Source organism: Rosa rugosa, chromosome 2 (assembly GCF_958449725.1).
Source record: "Rosa rugosa chromosome 2, drRosRugo1.1, whole genome shotgun sequence".
In the NCBI taxonomy this organism is placed as follows: Eukaryota; Viridiplantae; Streptophyta; class Magnoliopsida; order Rosales; family Rosaceae; genus Rosa; species Rosa rugosa.
Genome location: NC_084821.1, coordinates 19092031 through 19112533, shown reverse-complemented (window position 1 = coordinate 19112533; position 20503 = coordinate 19092031). Strand labels below are relative to the sequence as shown.

Below are 20503 nucleotides of genomic sequence, written 5' to 3'. Positions count from 1 at the left end.
TTCTCCTTCTTTTTTTCTTTCTCTGCCTGATTTACGTAGCCGGTTCAGGGTGTTCCAGACCAGTTTTTGGTCTAATTCTTCCGGTTCCTGTGGAGTATTTGCTGTGAGTGATTTAGAGATTCCGGTAGTCAGTTCGATAAGTTTCCGGCCGGTTCTGGTGGTTCTACCGCCGGTTCTGGATTCCTGGGGTCGAGGTCTTCAAGTTGTGTGGCGGAGGCAGAAAAGGTATCAAGGTTTTGTATTCGGATTTAGGGTTTTGGCTATTAGGTTTTAGGGTTAGAACGTCGTGCTAATAACGTGTTAAAGGAAAACTGAAATTGGGAGAGAATTGAGTCGTGTTTTCATTGATAATAGGGGTCTTTATATAAAGGATTACAAGACATAGAATCAGAGTTATACAAAGAAAAATAATGGTACAATTAATCGGATATCTATGAATATCTCCGAGAATAACTCTAATTCAAAACCCTATTACAACTAGGTCAAGTAACCTAGAGTTTAGGTCAGACACATGTTCTGGATTTACTTAAACACTATTTTCTTTATTGTAAAATTTTATTTTAAAAAGGATTCTGTGCGTCGGTTCATGCATCTTTCAGCAAGAGTCCGTCAAAACAAACTCTGAAACCCTAGTGAAGATGGCGGAGCACATACCCGAAGACGTGATGGTTCAAATCCTGCAGAGGTTGCCGATCAAATCCTTAATCCGCTTCACCTGCGTTTCAAAGCGGTGGCGTTTCATAGTATTGTCCGACCACCAGTTCGCCAAATCCCAGTTCCAAATAACCTCTGAGCAGAGTCGAACCAGACTCCTCCTCTCAACCTCCTCTGAATCTGAATTCGAATCCCTAGACACTGAGACACAATTAGACCCACAGATTATGAATTTTTCAGTTAGAAAGCTGAGCTGCCCATTCAAGCAACCGGACGACGTCGTCCGCATACTCTCCTCCTGCAATGGTTTGGTATGTGCTTCAGCCCTTTATAATAAAGAATACTTAAATCCATCGAACCTGCATATCTGGAACCCTTCAACTGGATTCTTCCAAAAACTACCTGATTCCTTAAACATGCAGTCTCTATGTTACTTTGGTTTTGGATACTTATCAGCTACTGGAGACTACAAAGTTATTGTCAAAATCGAACTTGCTGACCTGAGAAAAAAGGAGGCCGAGATATTCTCATGGAGAGCTAACACTTGGAAAACGATCCAAGTCCCTTACGGTCTCCCCTTCTTCGGGGAGGGGTTCCTTTTAAATGAGGCACTTCATTGGTTCAAGTTTAAAGGACTTTATACCGTTGATATCGTCGCTTTTGATTTGGCAAAGGAGGAGTTCCGAAGAATTCCTCTGCATACTACTCTTGATCGACAACCACGAGGACAATGCAATGTTTTTGCACCATATGGCGTGGCGCCTTCTTCTTTTAGAGGATGCTTGTGTACATTTGATCATGCAAACGTTAGCTCTATTGAGTTGTGGGTCATGACAGAATATGATGTGGCGGACTCGTGGACTAAACTCTTTAACATAAAGCTCATCAATCCGCCTACGTATGTATATTCTTTGAGGCCAATCTTGGTTACGGAAACTTGTATATTCCTGAAGAGTGTGCTGTTCATAGCTGGCGGGGGGACAGAGTCAAAGTTGATAAGGGTTTTTCACGACGAAGAGAAGCTTGAAACATATATGGTTAGTAGTGGGGCGGATGTACGTCTCAGGGACATGATTACATTTGAAGAGAGTCTACTTTGGCTTCACTAAATAATTGATATCTGCATTCGAATTCCGGTTAATCACTCATCATTTTCAGACGCTCTGTCTTAAGTAAATTGAATTCACCGTAGCTGCTAATCTTATTAAGTCCACTGAAAATATGTTCAATGTACCATTCTACCATTTAATTTTGTAAGCATTAGTTTGCGACTTTAATCCTTATAAACTATAGTTTCCACGGAGACCGGTAGAATTTGTTGGGTAGCATTGCTAAAGTTGGACCGGAAAACAATTCTTTCCAGTTTCAGCCTGCAACTGTAGGTAGTCCCAGGTAGCGCTCATGAAAGCTAACCCTTACGATTACTAGTATTTCTGTAACCTTTTCTTCTCCGGATACACCTTGTCCAAAGGCCAACATATACTTTTGATAATTCACTTTCTGCCCTGCTGCAGTCTCATAGTGAAGTAATTCACTTCCTGAACGTCTGTTGTTCTAAAGATCAAGCTGTTGTCAGCAAATAGTAGATGCAAAATGGCTGGAACACTCACTGATCGACCCCATGACACCTCACTATATGGTGTTTGAAACATGCAGACAGTCCTCCGAACTAGCAAAAACAAGTAGGGCGATAAAGCATCCCCTTACTGTTGAATCCCTATTGTAGGGCTGCCTGCCCAAACGGAACTGAGGCATCACACCTCATGATAAGTGATATCCAACTCTGCAAAACCCTACGTTCCATCAGTTGTCGAAGAAGTTCCATCAGTTGTCGAAGAAAAAGCCAGTCTACCCTGTCATTACACTACTTTTGCAATTTGATATATTCTCCCACCTAAATCCAACCAAAGTTCGTTATAAGACAGCTCAAATTGGTTCAAGTTCATAGTAAATGACAAAGCCCTCTCTCCTGCGTAAGCGTAACTTTGATGATTGGTTTTCAGTGTACAACTCTTGGCTTGCAATTATTGTTGTTGCCGAAATCAGAGTAATCAATTCAACATTTCTAATTCCTGATTGCGTTGTAGCAATTTTACGACATCATCATATACTACTGCCATTGTGAAAGAACATTCAAATCTAATTACTTTCATCCGAACCTACTCTTAGCAAATGCGCACAAAGAAATGAAACTTCCTCATCCTCCATATGATTTGGATGCTTTCAATTTATGTGAACTTTCGGGCATACAAAGGTGGTTTCTATAATTGATTCGTCCTTAATTCATGCAGTTGAAGGGAAATTATAGCGCAGAGAGAGAGAGAGGAGGGGGGAGCTTTCTAAAATCCCAAGCATGCCAAAAACATCACTAAAATACTCCAACAGTACTTATCTAAAATCACAGAGAGAGAGAGAGAGATCTCCACAATCCCTTGCAAGCATGCCAAAAACATCACTAGGATACTCCAACAGTGTTTATCTAAAATCACACAGCTTTGATAACGGATGTTTCTGCACAGATATATTAAACTTCAATCCTTAGTAAAACCTAACCTTGCAACTGCATAACTCAACATGACAAGTTGTTGCTCTATCGAACATCATAAACTCTGTGTATAACTCCTCTAGTTCAGCATAAGAAAGATGAAGACCTGCTGAAATTAGTAGTCGCAGGATCACAAAAATACTCTTAACACTATTTATCTAAAATCACACAGCTTCGATAACGGATGCTTCTGCACAGATAAAACAAACTCCAAACCTTTGTCAAACCTAAACTTGCATGTGCACGAACTCAACATGACAAGTTGCTGCCCTATGGAACATCATAAACTCTGTGTATAACTCATTCTGTCTATCATACGAAAGATGCAGACTTGTAGAAATCGTCATCTTATTCAACAGTTGACCATTCTTCAACAGATACTTTATCATTTCCATCTCAAACAGCCTTCCCTTGAATCCCTTAAAGGAGATGGTCTTCAGGTTTGATGATAAACCAGCAGGCACCTCCTTGGGTGGATTCCAGTGACTCTCTGACAGTTCTGTGTAACCTTCAGTTCTCTGACATAAAATAAGAATCAACTTTAAAAGATGCATGTCTGTATAAACTAGCATTTAATGGAAACAAAACTTACATCTTCTAAGACAAGATCTTCCAGAGTAGGTGCACTATTGAGAAAAACCGCTAACAATTCCAACAAATTGTGTTCCCAAAAAGCCAGCCTCAATTGGTTCACATTATGAAAAACAGGGAGATGCCAATCCTCAGGGAGATGCAAGTCCTTGCGGAAAGATACAATTATGGATCAGATATAAACTCGTGCAGACATCAAAAGGTTGCAAAATATACTAGTTCTATCAAGAAGTACAAACAGAGCATAAGGGCAACAAACATATTAGGATAAACAAATGTTCAGAGATATGGATGTGTCATAAATTTAAAGGTCAAGGAATGAAAGTGCACAAATCTTCGTATATAAGTCAAATACTCATCTTCTATTTTGATTTCAAACCAAAACCAAATTCGAAATTAACCATCAATTCTCTCATTCATTCGTTCAACTTGTCCAACTTTAGAGGAATAGAAAATTTATTTCTTTTTAATATTCAAAACCAAATGTATTGTAAAAGAACAAAAGTTGGAATATACTCACCTCCAAGCAATGAGCTGAAAGAGATAGAAATTTAACATTAGAAATTTGATCCAGAAGCGCCATTGCAAAGGTGGAAAGATCAAGCTTTTTGTCTACTTCAAAGTGTTCTCTGAATGCAATACTGGCATTGACTAGGGATTTTGTACTCCCAATGAGAAAACAGTTGGTCAAACCAAGACGCTTCAGATCAAGGTTTTCAAGCTTAGGGGCATTAATATGAACATCGACAGGGTCATATATATTTTCCAAACTTATCCTCAATGTCTTCAGTTCCGGTGCAGAGACCTTGAAATTGTAATTCACATGATCACCAGTGTTCCCATCAATGGTTCCATCTATTGTCAAACCTTCAAGTACCGGGCAGCAAGAGAAAAGCAAATTCATAGTTGTTTCCTGAGGATTATAAACTGATACATGGAGAAACTTGAGACTTGGGAAACAGCCGGATGCAGGAGGATCATCAGTGCGCGTCCAGGGCGTCAGATGGAGTTTCAAAACCCTCAGCGTTTTGCACCAATAAATGCACTCAGGTAACACAAAAACATCAACCCCAGTTTCAAAAACATGAAGATCAAGCTCGACAACATTTCGGATAACAGCAGTGAAAACCCAGTCCTCAATATGAGGTATATACTGGGGATAGGGCATTTTTAGACGGAATTTATGTATCTCTGGTACTTTACGAAAGAAGAGTACACGAGTGACAAATGTTACGAAACTAAAAGCCTCTTCATAGTCCCGAAATTCCTTTTTATTGCTGTCGAAATTTAGAGTTTTAAGCTTCGCCCACATTTTGCTCCATCTTTTAGACAACACGGTGGTCCTGACAGCATCTACTGTGGGAAGGAAGGAAAGTATGCAATAAACAACTTCATTCGGTAATTTACTGATCCTATCTTCAGGCTTTGCCATCGAATCCATTTATAACCTATCAGTATCATTACCAAAGTTAAATATACAAATCAAGATCAAGTGGAAATCGAACCCATTTATGCTTACACAATCATTATCAGCTTAAATTTATCGAAATTATAAACAGGGTCTAATTGGGCTCTAAAACTGTGTGCATAAAGGAAGATGGAAGGAAGGAAAATTTACCTACGATGTGAAATCCAGATCTTGAAATTTGCAAAGAGAAACCTCAGAAGAAGTCAATTTGTTGCTTCGGTTGTGAAATTAAGGCCTAACATCGAGTGGGTATTACGAATTTGAATCTGCGACTTCAAAAATTCAAGAACTCCTTGGTTGTAAGAGAGAGGGTTTTAGGATTCAAATAGGCTGAAGGGGCTCCCTTTATAGGTTACGGGTTTGGGGAAGTTACGAAAATAGCACTGAAGAAGAATAAATAAATAATTCACAAACAAAATAAAAATTAAATGTTATATATATATATATATTAATTAAATATTTTCTTATAGGTTCAATTTTCTCCTAATCGTCATGATGCAATCCACATATCTTCAAGATCATATGTGAACGTCAATCACAAATGAAATAATTATAGTCTATATGAAGAATTAGCAAGTAACTAAATTGGTTGAAACTTATTGAAAGATTTTATAAAATCATCAAATATATTTGGAATACATGAATAAACCATCATCAATCACTTCGTTTGCAAAACAACCACCATGGCTCATTCTTTACCGATTTTAATATTGACCATGACTATATGGATCGTTCATAACCAAGTTTTAAGAGATCAAAGTGCTTATGTTGGATCGAAAAATAGAATTGATCACACCAAAATTAGAGAAGTTACTAAGGAAATTGTGATCAAAATTTTCGCTAATCGGCTAACCCACCCTTATCAACCCTTACCTATAAGAATTACCTGGCAAGATTTTATGTCTCTCAAAGAAATTCCAAAAACAAGTGGAAGTGATAAGAAGTAGGAAATTTCGATAAAATTGAACCTGTAATTAAAGAAGAAAAATTTGAAGTGGAGGAGATATGTGAAAAAGGAAGTCATTGATTTACCAATCTTTGACAAGAATATTGATCTCCTTCTATCTGAGAAATCAAAATTTAATTTGGCCATGGACCTATTCATGATGTATATGAAGACGATGAGCTAAATTACGACTACAATGAGCTTGAACTTAGGGGGCTCACTGACCACCATTTGGTAAAGCATGAGGTTCCTACACTTGAAGAAACCATGTATATTGACATGGTAATTGGAGACAAAACCGATGTGATAATGACAATATCGGCTAAATTAGAATTGAAAGTTCAAATTGACCACAACTTCTCTATAGGAGGGCTTGAGAATTTTGCTTACACAATCATTATCAGCTTAAATTTATCGAAATTATAAACAGGGTCTAATTGGGCTCTAAAACTGTGTGCATAAAGGAAGATGGAAGGAAGGAAAATTTACCTACGATGTGAAATCCAGATCTTGAAATTTGCAAAGAGGAACCTCAGAAGAAGTCAATTTGTTGCTTCGGTTGTGAAATTAAGGCCTAACATCGAGTGGGTATTACGAATTTGAATCTGCGACTTCAAAAATTCAAGAACTCCTTGGTTGTAATGATCGGGAGTCAGAGAGGGTTTTAGGATTCAAATAGGCTAAAGGGACTCCCTTTATAGGTTACGGGTTTGGGGAAGTTACGAAAATAGCACTGAAGAAGAATAAATAAATAATTCACAAACAAAATAAAAATTAAATGTTATATATATATATATATTAATTAAATATTTTCTTATAGGTTCAATTTTCTCCTAATCGTCATGATGCAATCCACATATCTTCAAGATCATATGTGAACGTCAATCACAAATGAAATCATTATAGTCTACATGAAGAATTAGCAAGTAACTAAATTGGTTGAAACTTATTGAAAGATGTTATAAAATCAATAAATATATTTGGAATACATGAATACACCATCATCAATCACTTCATTTGCAAAACAACCACCATGGCTCATTCTTTACCGATTTTAATATTGACCATGACTATATGGATCGTTCATAACCAAGTTTTAAGAGATCAAAGTGCTTTTTTGAAATAAGGGCTGGGAGATCAAAGTGCTTATGTTGGATTGAAAAATAGAATTGATCAAACCAAAATTAGAGAAGTTGCTAAGGAAATTGTGATCAAAATTTTCACTAATCGGCCAACCCACCCTTATCAACCCTTACCTATAAGAATTACCTGGCAAGATTTTATGTCTCCCAAACCAAGAAGTTCCAAAAACAAGTGGAAGTGATAAGACTAGTAGGCCAAGAAGTAGGAAATTTCGATAAAATTGAACCTATAATTAAAGAAGAAAAATTTGAAGTGGAGGAGATATGCGAAAAGGAAGTCATTGATTTACCAATCTTTGACAAGAATATTGATCTCCTTCTATCTGAGGAATCAAAATTTAATTTGGCCATGGACCTATTCATGATGTATATGAAGACGATGAGCCAAATTACGACTAGAATGAGCTTGAACTTAGGGGGCTCACTGACCACCATTTGGTAAAGCATGAGGTTCCTACACTTGAAGAAACCATGTATATTGGTAATTGGAGACAAAGCCGATGTGATAATGACAATATCGGCTAAATTAGAATTGAAAGTTCAAATTGACCACTACTTCTATATAGGAGGGCTTGAGAATTTTGCATACCTAAAGGCTGAAGAGTTTAATGATCATACCAAATACCCATGTTTAACATTTTGCGGCTTTAATCACTATAAAATTCATGCCGCCAACGTAAGAAGTGTATGATTTAAGATTAAGCATTGATGGCCACCTCCTAGTTGACAGGAATGACAGCTATATTTATCAACATTTATCAATATTTACCAATTTTCAGTAAGACTGAAGTACGGAAATTTACATTTACTAATAAGGAGAACAAACCAAAGGTCCTCTTTATAATACAGTTCATTTGATGAGTCATCTCATGTGCTTGCAACTTGGTACAGGTTTTAGCGTGACAGAAGTGGAAGGTGATTCACAAGTGATCTAATATATACTAGCAAGTAGCAACTGTACGATTTCTCCATTGACCAAAAACATTGTATAAGAACATTCAAAATCTCCTTTTGTTCTCTTAACAATCAGAAAAACTATTCCCAACATCCGAGCAAATAGAGAATGAAATTTCATCCTCCTCCAGTTGAATTGGATGCTTTCTATTCCTGACTAGAATTTTCAAAGTTTACAAAGGCAGTTTCTATAATACGAAGGAAATTAGAGCATAGAGGAAAAAATAAAGCAACATTTCTACATAATTAAGGAACAAAAAAAAAAAAAACACACACACACACACATCCACCTCATAAAATTAAAAAAGAAATATTACATAAGGGTACTGAAGAGAAACGTGAAGAAATCAAAAGAGAAAGGTAGGGGAGAAGGTTGATAGGTGATACAATTCTGGAGTATTTATTAAGACAAACCATAACTAGTTTCAAGCTGACTGCTTTTCTGCATTGTTCACATATCCCTTGCAAGTGTGCCAGTAACATCACTAACATCCTGCAACATATTTAAAATCCTACAGATTTGATGACGGATGCTTCTGCACACACAAAGTGAACTCAAACCTTTGACAAACCTAAACTTCCATGTGCATGAACTCAACATGACAAGTTGCTGTCCTATGGAACATCATAAACTCTGTGTATAACTCGTTCTGTCTATCATATGAAAGATGCAGGCCTGTAGAAATCGTCATCTTATTCAACAGTTGACCATTCTTCAACAGATACTTTATCATTTCCATCTCAAACAGCCTTCCCTTGAACCCCTTAAAGCAGATAGTCTTCAGGTTTGATAATAAACTACTAGGCACTTGCTCTGGTGGATTCCAGTGAATCTCTGACAGTTCTTTGTGACCTTCAGTTCTCTGACATCAAATAAGAATCAACGTTTAGAAGATACATATGTTGGTACAAAGTTGCAGTACTGAAAACAGAACTTACATCGTCTAAGACAAGAATTTCAAGATTAGGTGCACTGTTGAGAAACCGAGCTAGCAATTCCCAGCAACTGTGATTCCCAAAAGCCAGCCTCAATTGGTTCACATTACCAAAAGAAGGGAGATAGTAATTCTCAGGGAGATGCAAATCCTTGGGGAAACATACAAGTATTGATGCGAGAAAAACTCATATCAGAAATTACATAGCAAAATAAATTACACCGAAATAAAAGTACAATGAAAGCAGAAATAAGGGCAACAAATAGATTAGGTTTAATGAATAATGAGAGACACGTGGATGTGTGATATAATTAGAAGGCCAAGGTAGGAAAGTGTAGAAAATATTCAAAAGTGCTTTAGAAGTGAAAGGAAGTAGAGAATCTTCTTATATGCCATTCAAACCAAAAAACAAAATACTAATCAAGTTGTCTAACTTTGAAGGAATATAAATTATTTCTTTTCATCCTATAATATTCGAACCTAAATGTACTGTATAAGAACAAAAGTTGGGAACTCACCTCCAAGCAATGAGCCGAAACAGATAGAGATTTGACATCAGAGACTTGATTCAGAAGCTCCATTGTAGAGTTGGAAAGATCAAACGGTCCTTTTATTTCAAATTTTTCTCTGAAAGCAATACTGGCATTGACTAGGGAGTTTGCACTCCCATCAAGAAAACAATTAGTTAAACCAAGCCGCTGGAGATCAAGGGTTTCAAGCTGTGGGGCATTTACATGAATATCGACAGGCTCAGATAGGGATTCCAAACTTATTCTCAACATCTTCAGTTTCGGTGCAGAGACCTGGAAACTGCAAGTACCAAAGTCATCAAGATCTTCACCAGTTCCATCTATAGTCAACTCTTCAAGTACAGGGAAGTGAGACAAAAGCTTCTCCATTTCCCGGATGGAAGGATTAAACACTGTAACATGGAGGAACTTGAGAATTGGGAAACAGCCTGATGTAGGAATATCACCGGTGACCTCCCAAGGCGACAGATTCAGTTTCAAAACCTCTAGCGTTTTGCACCAAAAAATGCACGGAGGCAACTCGAAATCAGTCCATACATCAAAGTTTAGATCGAGATCAAGCTCAACTACTTTACGCTTAACAGCAGCGCAAATCCAATCCCCAACACATGGTAAATAACGTTTACGAGACAGTTTTAGACGGAATGTACGTATCTCTGATCCATCACGAAAGTAGAGCACACGAGATACAAACGTTAGAAAAGCATTTCCACCTCTACACTTCCGAAATTCCCTTTCACTGTCGAAGTCTAGAGTTTTAAGCTTCGTCCACACTTGGTTAAATTTTTTCGACAAAAGGGTGTTCCTGACAGCATCTACTGTAGGAAGGAAGGAGAATATGTGGGAAACAATGTCATCTGGTAATTGTGTGATCCTATCTTGGTTTATTCCTTCAGCCTTTGCCATCGATCCCATTATAACCTATCAGTATCATTACCAAAGTTAAATATAAAATCAACATCAAATTGAAATCAAACCCATTTCTAACTACCTAATCAGTAGCATTACCTTTGTTAAAATTACCATCAAGATCAAATGGAAACCGAACCCATTTCAACTATCAAAACAGTACCATTACCTTAGTTAAAAACCAACAAGATCAAATGGAAATCGAACCCATTTTAGCCTATTACAAAAATAACATCAAGATCAAATGGAAATCGAACCCAATATCACCAAAGTCAAAAGTAACATCAAGTTTTTAGAAATCGAACCCATTTATACCTAGGCAATCATTAACAGCTCAAATTTATTGAAATTAGAAACAGGGTCTGAAATTGACTGCAAGGGAAACTTAACCCGAAATGCAAATCTTGAAATTGCAGAGAGAAACCTCAGAAGAAATCCATTTCTTGCTTCACCAGCTCAAGACCATTTGGGTTTCACTTGTCTAAATCGAGTGGGTATTACGGGTTCTCAGCTCAATTCCAAGTTGCGACTGCAAACTCCATCCTCATAAAGATCAAGAAGAAAGGAAATGGAACCCAAATTTACCTATTACCGAATGAGGTTCTCAGCTAATATAAGTTGTAGCCAAATTACGGAGATAACACTAGACAAGTTAAAATTAATCTTATGAGGGATAATAACTTTAGGTTGACTGAAGGAGTGAATCTGTGAATGTGATTAAAACATTTTTACTAAATTTCATTATTCAGTATTTCATGTTTTATAACAAAATAAATCAAATTGTAGACCCTTTTCGTAATTCATTTGTATGAAGTACATAGAGGGTTGATTATAATAGCAATAGTTGTTGCTAACTTGTTCATTTGTTTGGTTCATTTTCTTTCTTTCTTTTTTGAAGTACAAGTTTATATTATTAGATCAACAGTTAAATCTAAATCGTCTATTGACTAACAAAACTTGTAATAGAGCAATTGGCAGGGAAACAACTAACTCTCTATCCAAGTATTGCAACTCATTAGAATCTAGGGACGCTAAAAAATACAAGCCTAGTACAAACAAAAATAGTCTCGCCTTGTAAGGAAAAATTGATCATATCTCACATGCCTGCACTCAATTGTGATACAAATGAGGAATAGAAACATCTTAGAAAGCTCTTAGAAGCTATATCTATGCACACTAGACTTGAAATATCCAGTCCAACTCGAGATAATTACCAATTCCACTATAATCATGTTCTAAAATTAAACTGGCCGGCACTTTAGAAACCATAAAAAACCCCAAACACCACCCAAGTAGGTCAAAACTTTGGCCAGCCCATCCTAAATTGCTAAGTAATAGATTAGGGCAATAAGACACCCTCCTTAAGACCCCCTAAAAGATGCCCAAACAACCCAAACTTGAGCCCAGGCCCAAAAGCCCAAGCCCAAGCATGAGCCTAGCTAGCAAAAGCACAACTAGCCCGCACCATCAGCCAAATTGATACTGCCGCCGCCTCCCGCAACCCCCCTTTCCAACATTGCATGTTCCCACCAGTTGGAATTCACCAAGGCTGGAAAAACACGTCACCAAGACCAACACAAAACAATCGGAAGGCTAGGTTTAGATCAACGCTAACACCACCTCAACCACGGGGGCCGATCAAGGCCTTAGCCTGATTCCAAACTACTCCATTAGAACCCATGTGACCCTTGAGACTCGACTCAGAGCCACCAGTGTTTCACTTCCACAAGCAAACCTGCACCTCACTCGCTCCACAACCAAAACGCTTCCACAGCCAGACCACCGCGCCCGCACATATACACCTTTGCAAGCCGGAACCAAAATCATCTCATCCAGCCGAGGCCGGTGCTGAACATGATTGGACAAGATCGCCGCTGTACACGAAACCTTAGGTTTAGGGTTTCTCTCCTTCTTTCTGCAATGCTTCTATTTCTGTTTTAAGAGAATGAATTTGTTTAGTTCAAATAGATGGTTAAACGATTTCTGATTTGATTAATTTGACGTAAAAATAAATTGTTAGATTATAAAATTATAAAATAAAAATAAAGGAGTGAATGAGCTCGTTTAATGAAGTGATAAACCTAAGAATTTTTTATTTTTTTTAGAACTAGTAAAACTAAGGGTAATAAAACTAGGCTTTTAATAAGGACATTGTAATAAATATATTGTCACACCCCAAATATAAATGCAGATCATTTTCGATCTGTAAGAAATCATTTTATCATCAACTAAGCTTTTAAAGATGGGCTTATCTAATTGCTGATTTGTGTGTTCTGCAGCAATTGTACGATATCTCCACATACTATTACGTACCATTGTAAAAGAACATTCAAAATCCAACCACTTCTTTATGTTCATCTAAAACAATTCTTAGCGAATGAGCAGAAATATAATGAAACTTCATCTTCCCCCAATTGATTTGGATGCTTTCGATTTCTGCGAACAACTTTTCGGAGCTTACAGAGGAAGTTTCTATAATACAAATAGGCTCTTCCTCTTCAATTAACTCATGCAGTTCGAAGGAAATCAGAGCACAGAGGGAAAAAATTAGACACCATATCTACATAAAAAGAATAAAAAAAAAAGTAAAAAATCAGTTGATTAGTGGAGGTGTGAATATCTTGAGGTGGTATGATACTGGAGTAGTTACTACTGTGATACATTTAACTTTGATAACTAACATTCTAGCAGACACATATATGGGAAAATAAATGTTCATGTGTATTTGATCGATTTGATAAAGAGGGGTATGGCTCTGGATGGATCTGATGATTCAGATACCATGTATCAAAGTAAATTGCAACTTGTAACAAGGAGTAATGGTTAACTGATACTTTGGAACAAAAACAGTAAAAGAAGATGCGGTATCAACAACTTTGAGAGGTTGACACACCCGGTTTAAAAACCTCCTCCAAAACTGAAACCAAGGGAAGTGTACGTCCTCCTAGTCAATTCCTGACATCGTTAACTAATAGCTTTTCAAGAAGTGGGATTTCTTCTCTGCTGATCGATCTTTTCGTGTACTTAATTCAGCCTCTCATAATACAAGTCCAAGGATCGACTGGCATCACCACCAACAACAACAACATGTTAGCTAGAAGTAGTAATAGATGATCCAAACATAGTCAAACTTCAAACTTGACTGCACAAATGCAAAAGCAAAACGGGAACTTGAAACTAAAGATAAGGCGTGTAGTGGATGGTAAGAGGGGACCCTTCAGAATTAAACTCTAGTAGCTACCTAGCTGTTTCCAGTCATACATATGTAAATACCAACAATAGTAACATATTCTCGTCAACAACAACCTCCTCATACCAGAAGAACCTTATCAACAAGCAAGCAATGGGATTCCTGTTCTTTCCAAACATTAGATCCGTCTCCAGTTTAACCTGTTTCACTATATTGCTGCTTCTATGTGGACTTTCTTTCACATGCTTCACGTCAACAGGTTAGCTTGATGACTCGATCTTCTTCCTCTTAGTTTGAATCCAAAAGCATGAATGCCATCAATGACCCAAATGTGGCTCACTCTAGTGAACTCTATCTGTTTCTTGATTGGCAAGTTTCTTGTATGTAGTAATTAATGATCGACGAAATGGGTTTTCATTGGTTAACAAATAGTTTCATTGATCCAAAAGTATGAATGTCAAGCTTCAAGTCAAACAGAACAAAGGAATAAGAGATTGAGAATTTTCTGATATATTTTACCTTCTCCAAGAACGGAGTATATATACAAGATACATCAAGACCTATTAGGAAACTAATTACAAGACCTATTAGGAAACTAATTACAACAGAATAATCCTAATAATACACAATATTCACAATCCTAATTACATGGCATGACTCACGCCAACATTCCCCCTCAAGTTGGTGCATACAGATCACGGATGCCCAACTTGTCAAGTGAGTCATAGAAGGCTTTACTCGAGAGAGCCTTTGTAAGAATATCCGCCAACTGTTCTTCAGTAGGAACGAAGGGAAACATAATGATCTGTCCATCCAGCTTCTCTTTAATGAAGTGTCGATCTACCTCCACATGCTTCGTGCGATCATGCTGAACAGGATTGTGAGCAATTTCAATTGCAGCCTTATTATCACAATAAAGCGGCATAGCCTTTTCCTGCCTGAACCCAAAATCCCTCAACAAATTTCTCAACCACAACAACTCACAAAGTCCTCGGGCCATTCCTCTATACTCTGCTTCTGCACTAGAACGAGCCACCACCTTTTGTTTCTTGCTCTTCCAAGTAACCAAGTTACCACCCACAAATGTGAAGTAGCCCGAAGTAGACCTGCGATCTGTAATATTACCTGCCCAGTCTGCGTCTGTGTACCCGGAAACATCCAAGTGACTGTGTTTTGAAAAGAGTAATCTCTTCCCTGGAGCAGACTTTAAATACCGCAAAATTCGAAATACAGCATCCATATGAGTCTTACTGGGATTATGCATAAACTGACTCACCACACTAACAGCATAGACTAAATCTGGTCTAGTGTGGGATAAATAAATCAACCGGCCAACTAACCTCTGGTATCTTGCTTTATTCGTAGGTACTTGATCCAAGTACTCTGCTAACCGATGGTTTTGCTCAATAGGAGTATAACAGGTTGACAGTCAAGCATACCTGTTTCTGCCAGCAAGTCGAGAACATACTTCCTCTGACTTAACACAATACAATCCTTCCCACGAGCAACTTCAATTCCCAAGAAATATTTCAAATTACCCAAATCTTTCATCTCAAATTCTAAAGATAACTGACCTTGTAACCTTTGAATCTCCTCAAAGTCATCACCTGTCACAACCATGTCATCAACATAAATAATCAAGGCAGTCACTTTACCATACCGATGTTTAAGGAACAAGGTGTGATCTGAATTGCTTTGCCGGTAGCCAATTTTCTTCATGAACTTGGTGAACCTGCCAAACCAAGCTCTGGGAGACTGCTTCAAACCATAAAGAGATTTTTTCAATCTGCACACCACCTGCTCTCCAGTAGAAGTACCATATCCAGGAGGCAAATCCATATAAACCTCTTCATGCAAATCACCATGCAAGAATGCATTCTTAACATCAAACTGTTGTAAAGGCCAATCAAGATTAGCAGCTAACGAAAGAAGTACCCGAATTGTGTTAATTTTGGCCACTGGTGCAAATGTCTCATCATAGTCCACTCCATACTTCTGAGTATAGCCTTTAGCCACTAGTCTTGCCTTGTACCTGTCCACCGATCCATCTGAATTGTGTTTCACAGTATACACCCACCGACAACCAACTGTCTTCTTCCCGGGTGGTAATGATACTAGCTCCCACGTACAATTCTTCTCAAGAGCATCCATTTCGACTGTCATTGCTTGCATCCACTTCTCATCCCTCATTGCATCCTGCACTTTACTAGGGAGAGACACAGAAGATAATTGATTCATAAAGGCTACATACGGTTTAGACAGCCTATGGGTCGACACATAATTAGCAACGGGGTATTTAGCTTTGGCATTTAGAGTAGGTTCATAGTGCTTCGGGGGCTGACCACGGGTGGAACGACTAGGCAGAGTTTTGGTGGGAACAATATCTGACACAGAAGAAGGAACACCAGTTGACACAGAAGGAGTATTAGATAAAGAAGGATTAGAACATACCTCGGGTGATGATTGAGCAGGCGAGACCACTGAAGGAGAGGGAGAGACAGAAGAACTGTTCAAAACGGCATTGGTGACATCGGGAATTTCATCAGAAACAGAATCAGACACTTCCTCTTCAACCGACCGGTCAGATTGATCCGGTAGACTGGTCAGTAGCTTACTCCCCAAATTCTCTTCTCCATTCAGTGGGCTGCTGTCCTCTTTTTCAAGTTCCGTTCCAAAACACTCCAGCCTTGAGAACTCGAATGCTAGTCTCCCATCTTGCCCACTAAACAAATCTTCATAATAACAAGACTTCTCCCCCTGACGAGGAGTCACAGGAGGCCAAAAATGACATGCATCTTCACTGAAAGTAACATCCATGGTGATATAAAACTTCTGGGATTGAGGATGATAACATTTGTAACCTTTCTGATGAGAACCATACCCCACAAACACACACTTAAGGGCTCTAGCATCCAACTTTGACCTCTGATTCTTATATAGATGAACATAAGCAATACAACCAAAGACACGAGCAGGAAGAGTATTAGAAGATGGAATAGAAACATAGTTAGACAGGACCTCAAGTGGGACACGACCTTGAAGAGGGACAAACAGAAGACGATTGATTAGATGAGAAGTACACAATACAGCCTCTCCCCAAAGATACTTGGGCATGTTAGCACTAAGTAGAAGAGACCGAGACATGTCCAGAAGATGACGATTTTTCCGTTCAGACACCCCATTTTGCTCAGGTGTCTGTGGGCATGAAGTTTGATGTATGATGCCATGGTGTTGGAAATATTCATGAAATGAATGATTGACAAACTCACCCCCATTATCGGAACGAAAGACCTTAACATGAGCATCATATTGAGTACGAACAAGCTTATGGAATGCTGTAAAAGCAGAGAAAACAGAATCTTTGGACTTAAGTAAAACCACCCAGGATAATCGAGTAAAGTCATCAATGAATAACACAAAATATCGCATTCCAGAAAGGGTAGAATGTTTAGAAGGACCCCATACATCTGAATGAATTAACTCAAAAGGCATAGTACTAGAATGAAAACTCGAAGGATAACTAGACCTATGACTCTTAGCCAAAGCACAAGTTTCACAATGCAGGCTAGACTCACTAACTCCCAGAAACAATGAAGGCATGGACTTCTTCATAACTCCAAAAGATGGATGACCCAAACGCCTATGCCACAACCATAGCTCACTTAATCTGTCAGAATTCAATGTCAGGGCTAAAGGTTTTTCCAGTGCTTGTGTTGGCTCTGCGTACATGCAATCCAAGTGAAATAGTCTCCCCCTCAGGTCTCCCTTGCCCATGATCACCCTGGTGCACAGATTCTGAAAAATAACATACATTGGATAAAAGGTTACAGAGCATTTATTTTGTGACCCCAACTGGGATACAGACAAAAGATGATGAGACAATGAGGGTACATAAAGCACATCATGCAATACAATGGATGGTGTAACCTGAACAGACCCAATACCTAAGACTGGAAAAGACGCACCATTCGCATTAGAAACATGGGATATAGAAGGGGATGACATAGACATAAAGAAGGACTTATCATAGGTCATATGGTCAGACGCACCAGAATCAATAATCCATGTATCACTACCAGTAAAGTCAGAAACATGTAAAGCAACACCAATTTTACCTCGAGTTCCCTTAGTCAAGGAAACATTACCCTGTGAGGGATCTTGCCCTGCAATGCCGTAGAAGTTAGGTTCTGGCACCAATTGGACTGCCGCTTTGCCTCTTTGACCACCACCACGTCCTCCAGTATTATTGCCTCCTCTCCAACCAGAGTTGTTGTAATTAAACCTTCGCAGCTTAGGACATTGATTCTTGAAATGGCCAACTTCCTTGCAATAGTTGCAAGCCATTTGATTATAATTCTGGTTCTGCTGATATCCATGATTCCGTGGCTGATACTGACTCTGAGATGGAACTAGGGTAGAATTCCCAATCTGAGGTTGAGGTGGAGGTGTAGCATGGATTGCTAAACCAGAAATTTCAGTATGAAGGTTCTGAGCGGCAGCCTTATTACCTTCATCTCTTCGGATATAGGCAAAAGCTTGTTCTAATGTAGGTGGAGTTGCAAGACGCAATAACTCATTCTTTGCCCCTTCAAAGTGAGGGTCCAGGCCAACAAGAAAAATATGGACACGCATCTTGTCCTGCTCAGTCCGATAGGAATTAATATCAACTTCACAAGTCATAGGATTAGGGTTTCTCTGATCAATCTCCTGCCAAATTGTCTTCAAATTCGCATAAAAGGTTGCAACAGGCTGTCCACTCTGAGTTATTTTGAAAGCTTTGACATTCAATTCATGAACACGAGCAAAGTCACTCCCATCATAATATGTAGCAGCAACAGAATCCCAAATGGCTTTGGGAGAATCATAGTTAGCAAATAATCTCATTACCTCCGGAGTCATAGCCTTGAGAAGAATTCCCATCACATTAGTATTTGCCGTATCCCATTCATCGGCTTTTGGTCCTGCAGCAGGTCTTGCTGCACTACCGGTAACATAACTCCACGTTCCAATCCCCTGAATATGGATCTTCATAAGCCTCTGCCATAACTGATAATTGGTGCCATCGAGCTTTACACCAAAACTTGAATTATCTGTCACATTCTGAACAATCACAACCTCATGGGCCACAGAGTTCACCCCTCCATTCTGAGATCCTCCAGTATTCCCGTCGGTAAGAGTCAAATCCACCATCTTCTTCTTCTTCTTCTTCTTTTTTTTTTTTTTTTTTTTTTTTTTTTTTTTTTTTCCAGACCCTACAAATTGTAACAAAGAGAATACCAAAGAACCAGGATGGATATGGACGGATACAAGAACAAAAAGGATGAATTGATGGACAAAGGATGAAATCAACTTGTAGAAGCAAAAGAACCAATTCACGACTTGCAGAAGCAAAGGAACCAATTCGACAAAAAGAACCAAGGCAAGAGAATCAACCGACCAAAAGAACCAATTCAACCAAATCAAAAAGGACCGAATCAAAAGAACCCTATATTCGCAGCGGAAAGAACAAACCGAGTCCGAATGGATCTCGGCTCTGATACCAAGTCAAACAGAACAAAGGAATAAGAGATTGAGAATTTTCTGATATATTTTACCTTCTCCAAGAATGGAGTATATATACAAGATACATCAAGACCTATTAGGAAACTAATTACAAGACCTATTAGGAAACTAATTACAACAGAATAATCCTAATAATACACAATATTCACAATCCTAATTACATGGCATGACTCACGCCAACACTTCAGAGAATAACTTTGTTTCTTGATTAATTGGAGGGATTGTTGTTTAAGTTTCGGCAAGTTTAAGGGGTGTATGTAGTGACTTTGACATCTATATAAATGGGTGCCATTGAAAATTAACAAGCAGTTTCTTCTTTTTCATCCAAAACTGGGCTCTTTCTTCTATTTGGATATAAATGAATTTTGAACGTGAGACGTTCTGTATTACTGGAGACGAGATTTGGTCACACACACACATATAGATCCTATCCAGATTGAGGCCTTACTCTGAAATTAACGTGTGAGGTTGGAGTTTAGGGTTACTTTTCAGTCTCATATCCACATCTCGACCGTTCAGTTTTTAGGTACCAATGTATAGATCATCTCTGCAAAATTTTAGCAAAATTGATGGTCGTTAAGGCATTGATAACTGCCTTAAAGCTAGTACGGTTCAAGGTAAACAGATTCAGTTCGTCTATTGGTTTAAGATAGTTAGATACCTTAAAGATCATCAATTTGGCTGAAATTTTACAGAGATGATCTATACATTAGTACCTAAAAAGTGAACGGTCGAGATATGGATTTAAGACCGAAAAGTGACCCTAAACTCCAACCTCACACGTTAATTTCAGAGTGAGACCTCACTCTGGATAAAAATTATATATATATACGGAACCGTTGGAGAGTGGACGTCCGCAATCCAGAAAAAGTGCGGACGTCGCTCCTCCGGCCTCGATCGAGCGTCGACGGAGCGGCGCGGCTTGTTGAATGGACGTCGAGGGTCTGCGAAGCCGGTCTGTGGACGGGTGGAATCACCGGCGACCGTTTTGCAGCGCTGCACAGAACCTGCAGTTGCAGGTGAGGTGGCTGCCAAGAAACCGTCAACCCAACCTCCTCCGACCTCGATCGCTGCCCA

General features: G+C 38.6%; 3 protein-coding genes across 11 annotated transcripts; 1 reads left to right on the top strand and 2 right to left on the bottom strand.

The window, feature by feature from the left end:
* Window positions 1-638: 638 nt before the first annotated feature.
* On the top strand, window positions 639-1763 carry LOC133730497 (F-box/kelch-repeat protein At3g23880-like). Its single transcript, XM_062158075.1, has one exon. The coding sequence runs from the start codon at window positions 639-641 to the stop codon at window positions 1761-1763; it is 1125 nt and encodes a 374-aa protein (XP_062014059.1).
* Window positions 1764-3102: 1339 nt separating this feature from the next.
* Window positions 3103-6877, bottom strand: LOC133732066 (FBD-associated F-box protein At4g10400-like). 4 transcript variants are annotated; one of them, XM_062159522.1, is made up of 4 exons: window positions 6694-6877; window positions 4311-5238; window positions 3792-3938; window positions 3103-3717 (listed from the first exon to the last, which is right to left on the bottom strand). In XM_062159522.1, exons 2-4 carry the CDS (start codon window positions 5229-5231, stop codon window positions 3427-3429), a joined length of 1359 nt encoding a protein of 452 aa, XP_062015506.1. In that variant the 5' UTR covers window positions 5232-5238; window positions 6694-6877; the 3' UTR covers window positions 3103-3426. The 4 variants fall into 4 exon arrangements, with proteins under 4 accessions (XP_062015506.1, XP_062015507.1, XP_062015505.1 ...); XM_062159523.1 differs by lacking the exon at window positions 6694-6877 and adding an exon at window positions 5409-5579 and having other exon boundaries at window positions 4311-5146; XM_062159521.1 differs by lacking the exon at window positions 6694-6877 and adding an exon at window positions 5409-5579 and having other exon boundaries at window positions 3104-3717.
* A 1676-nt stretch (window positions 6878-8553) lies between these two features.
* LOC133732095 (FBD-associated F-box protein At4g10400-like) lies at window positions 8554-11261 on the bottom strand. 6 transcript variants are annotated; one of them, XM_062159559.1, is made up of 5 exons: window positions 10990-11261; window positions 10774-10891; window positions 9754-10686; window positions 9240-9386; window positions 8554-9163 (listed from the first exon to the last, which is right to left on the bottom strand). In XM_062159559.1, the coding sequence occupies exons 2-5, from the start codon at window positions 10789-10791 to the stop codon at window positions 8873-8875; spliced, it is 1389 nt and encodes a 462-aa protein (XP_062015543.1). In that variant the 5' UTR covers window positions 10792-10891; window positions 10990-11261; the 3' UTR covers window positions 8554-8872. The 6 variants fall into 6 exon arrangements, with proteins under 6 accessions (XP_062015543.1, XP_062015544.1, XP_062015547.1 ...); XM_062159560.1 differs by having other exon boundaries at window positions 10774-10822; XM_062159563.1 differs by having other exon boundaries at window positions 8555-9163; window positions 10844-10891.
* Between the last annotated feature and the right edge of the window lie 9242 nt (window positions 11262-20503).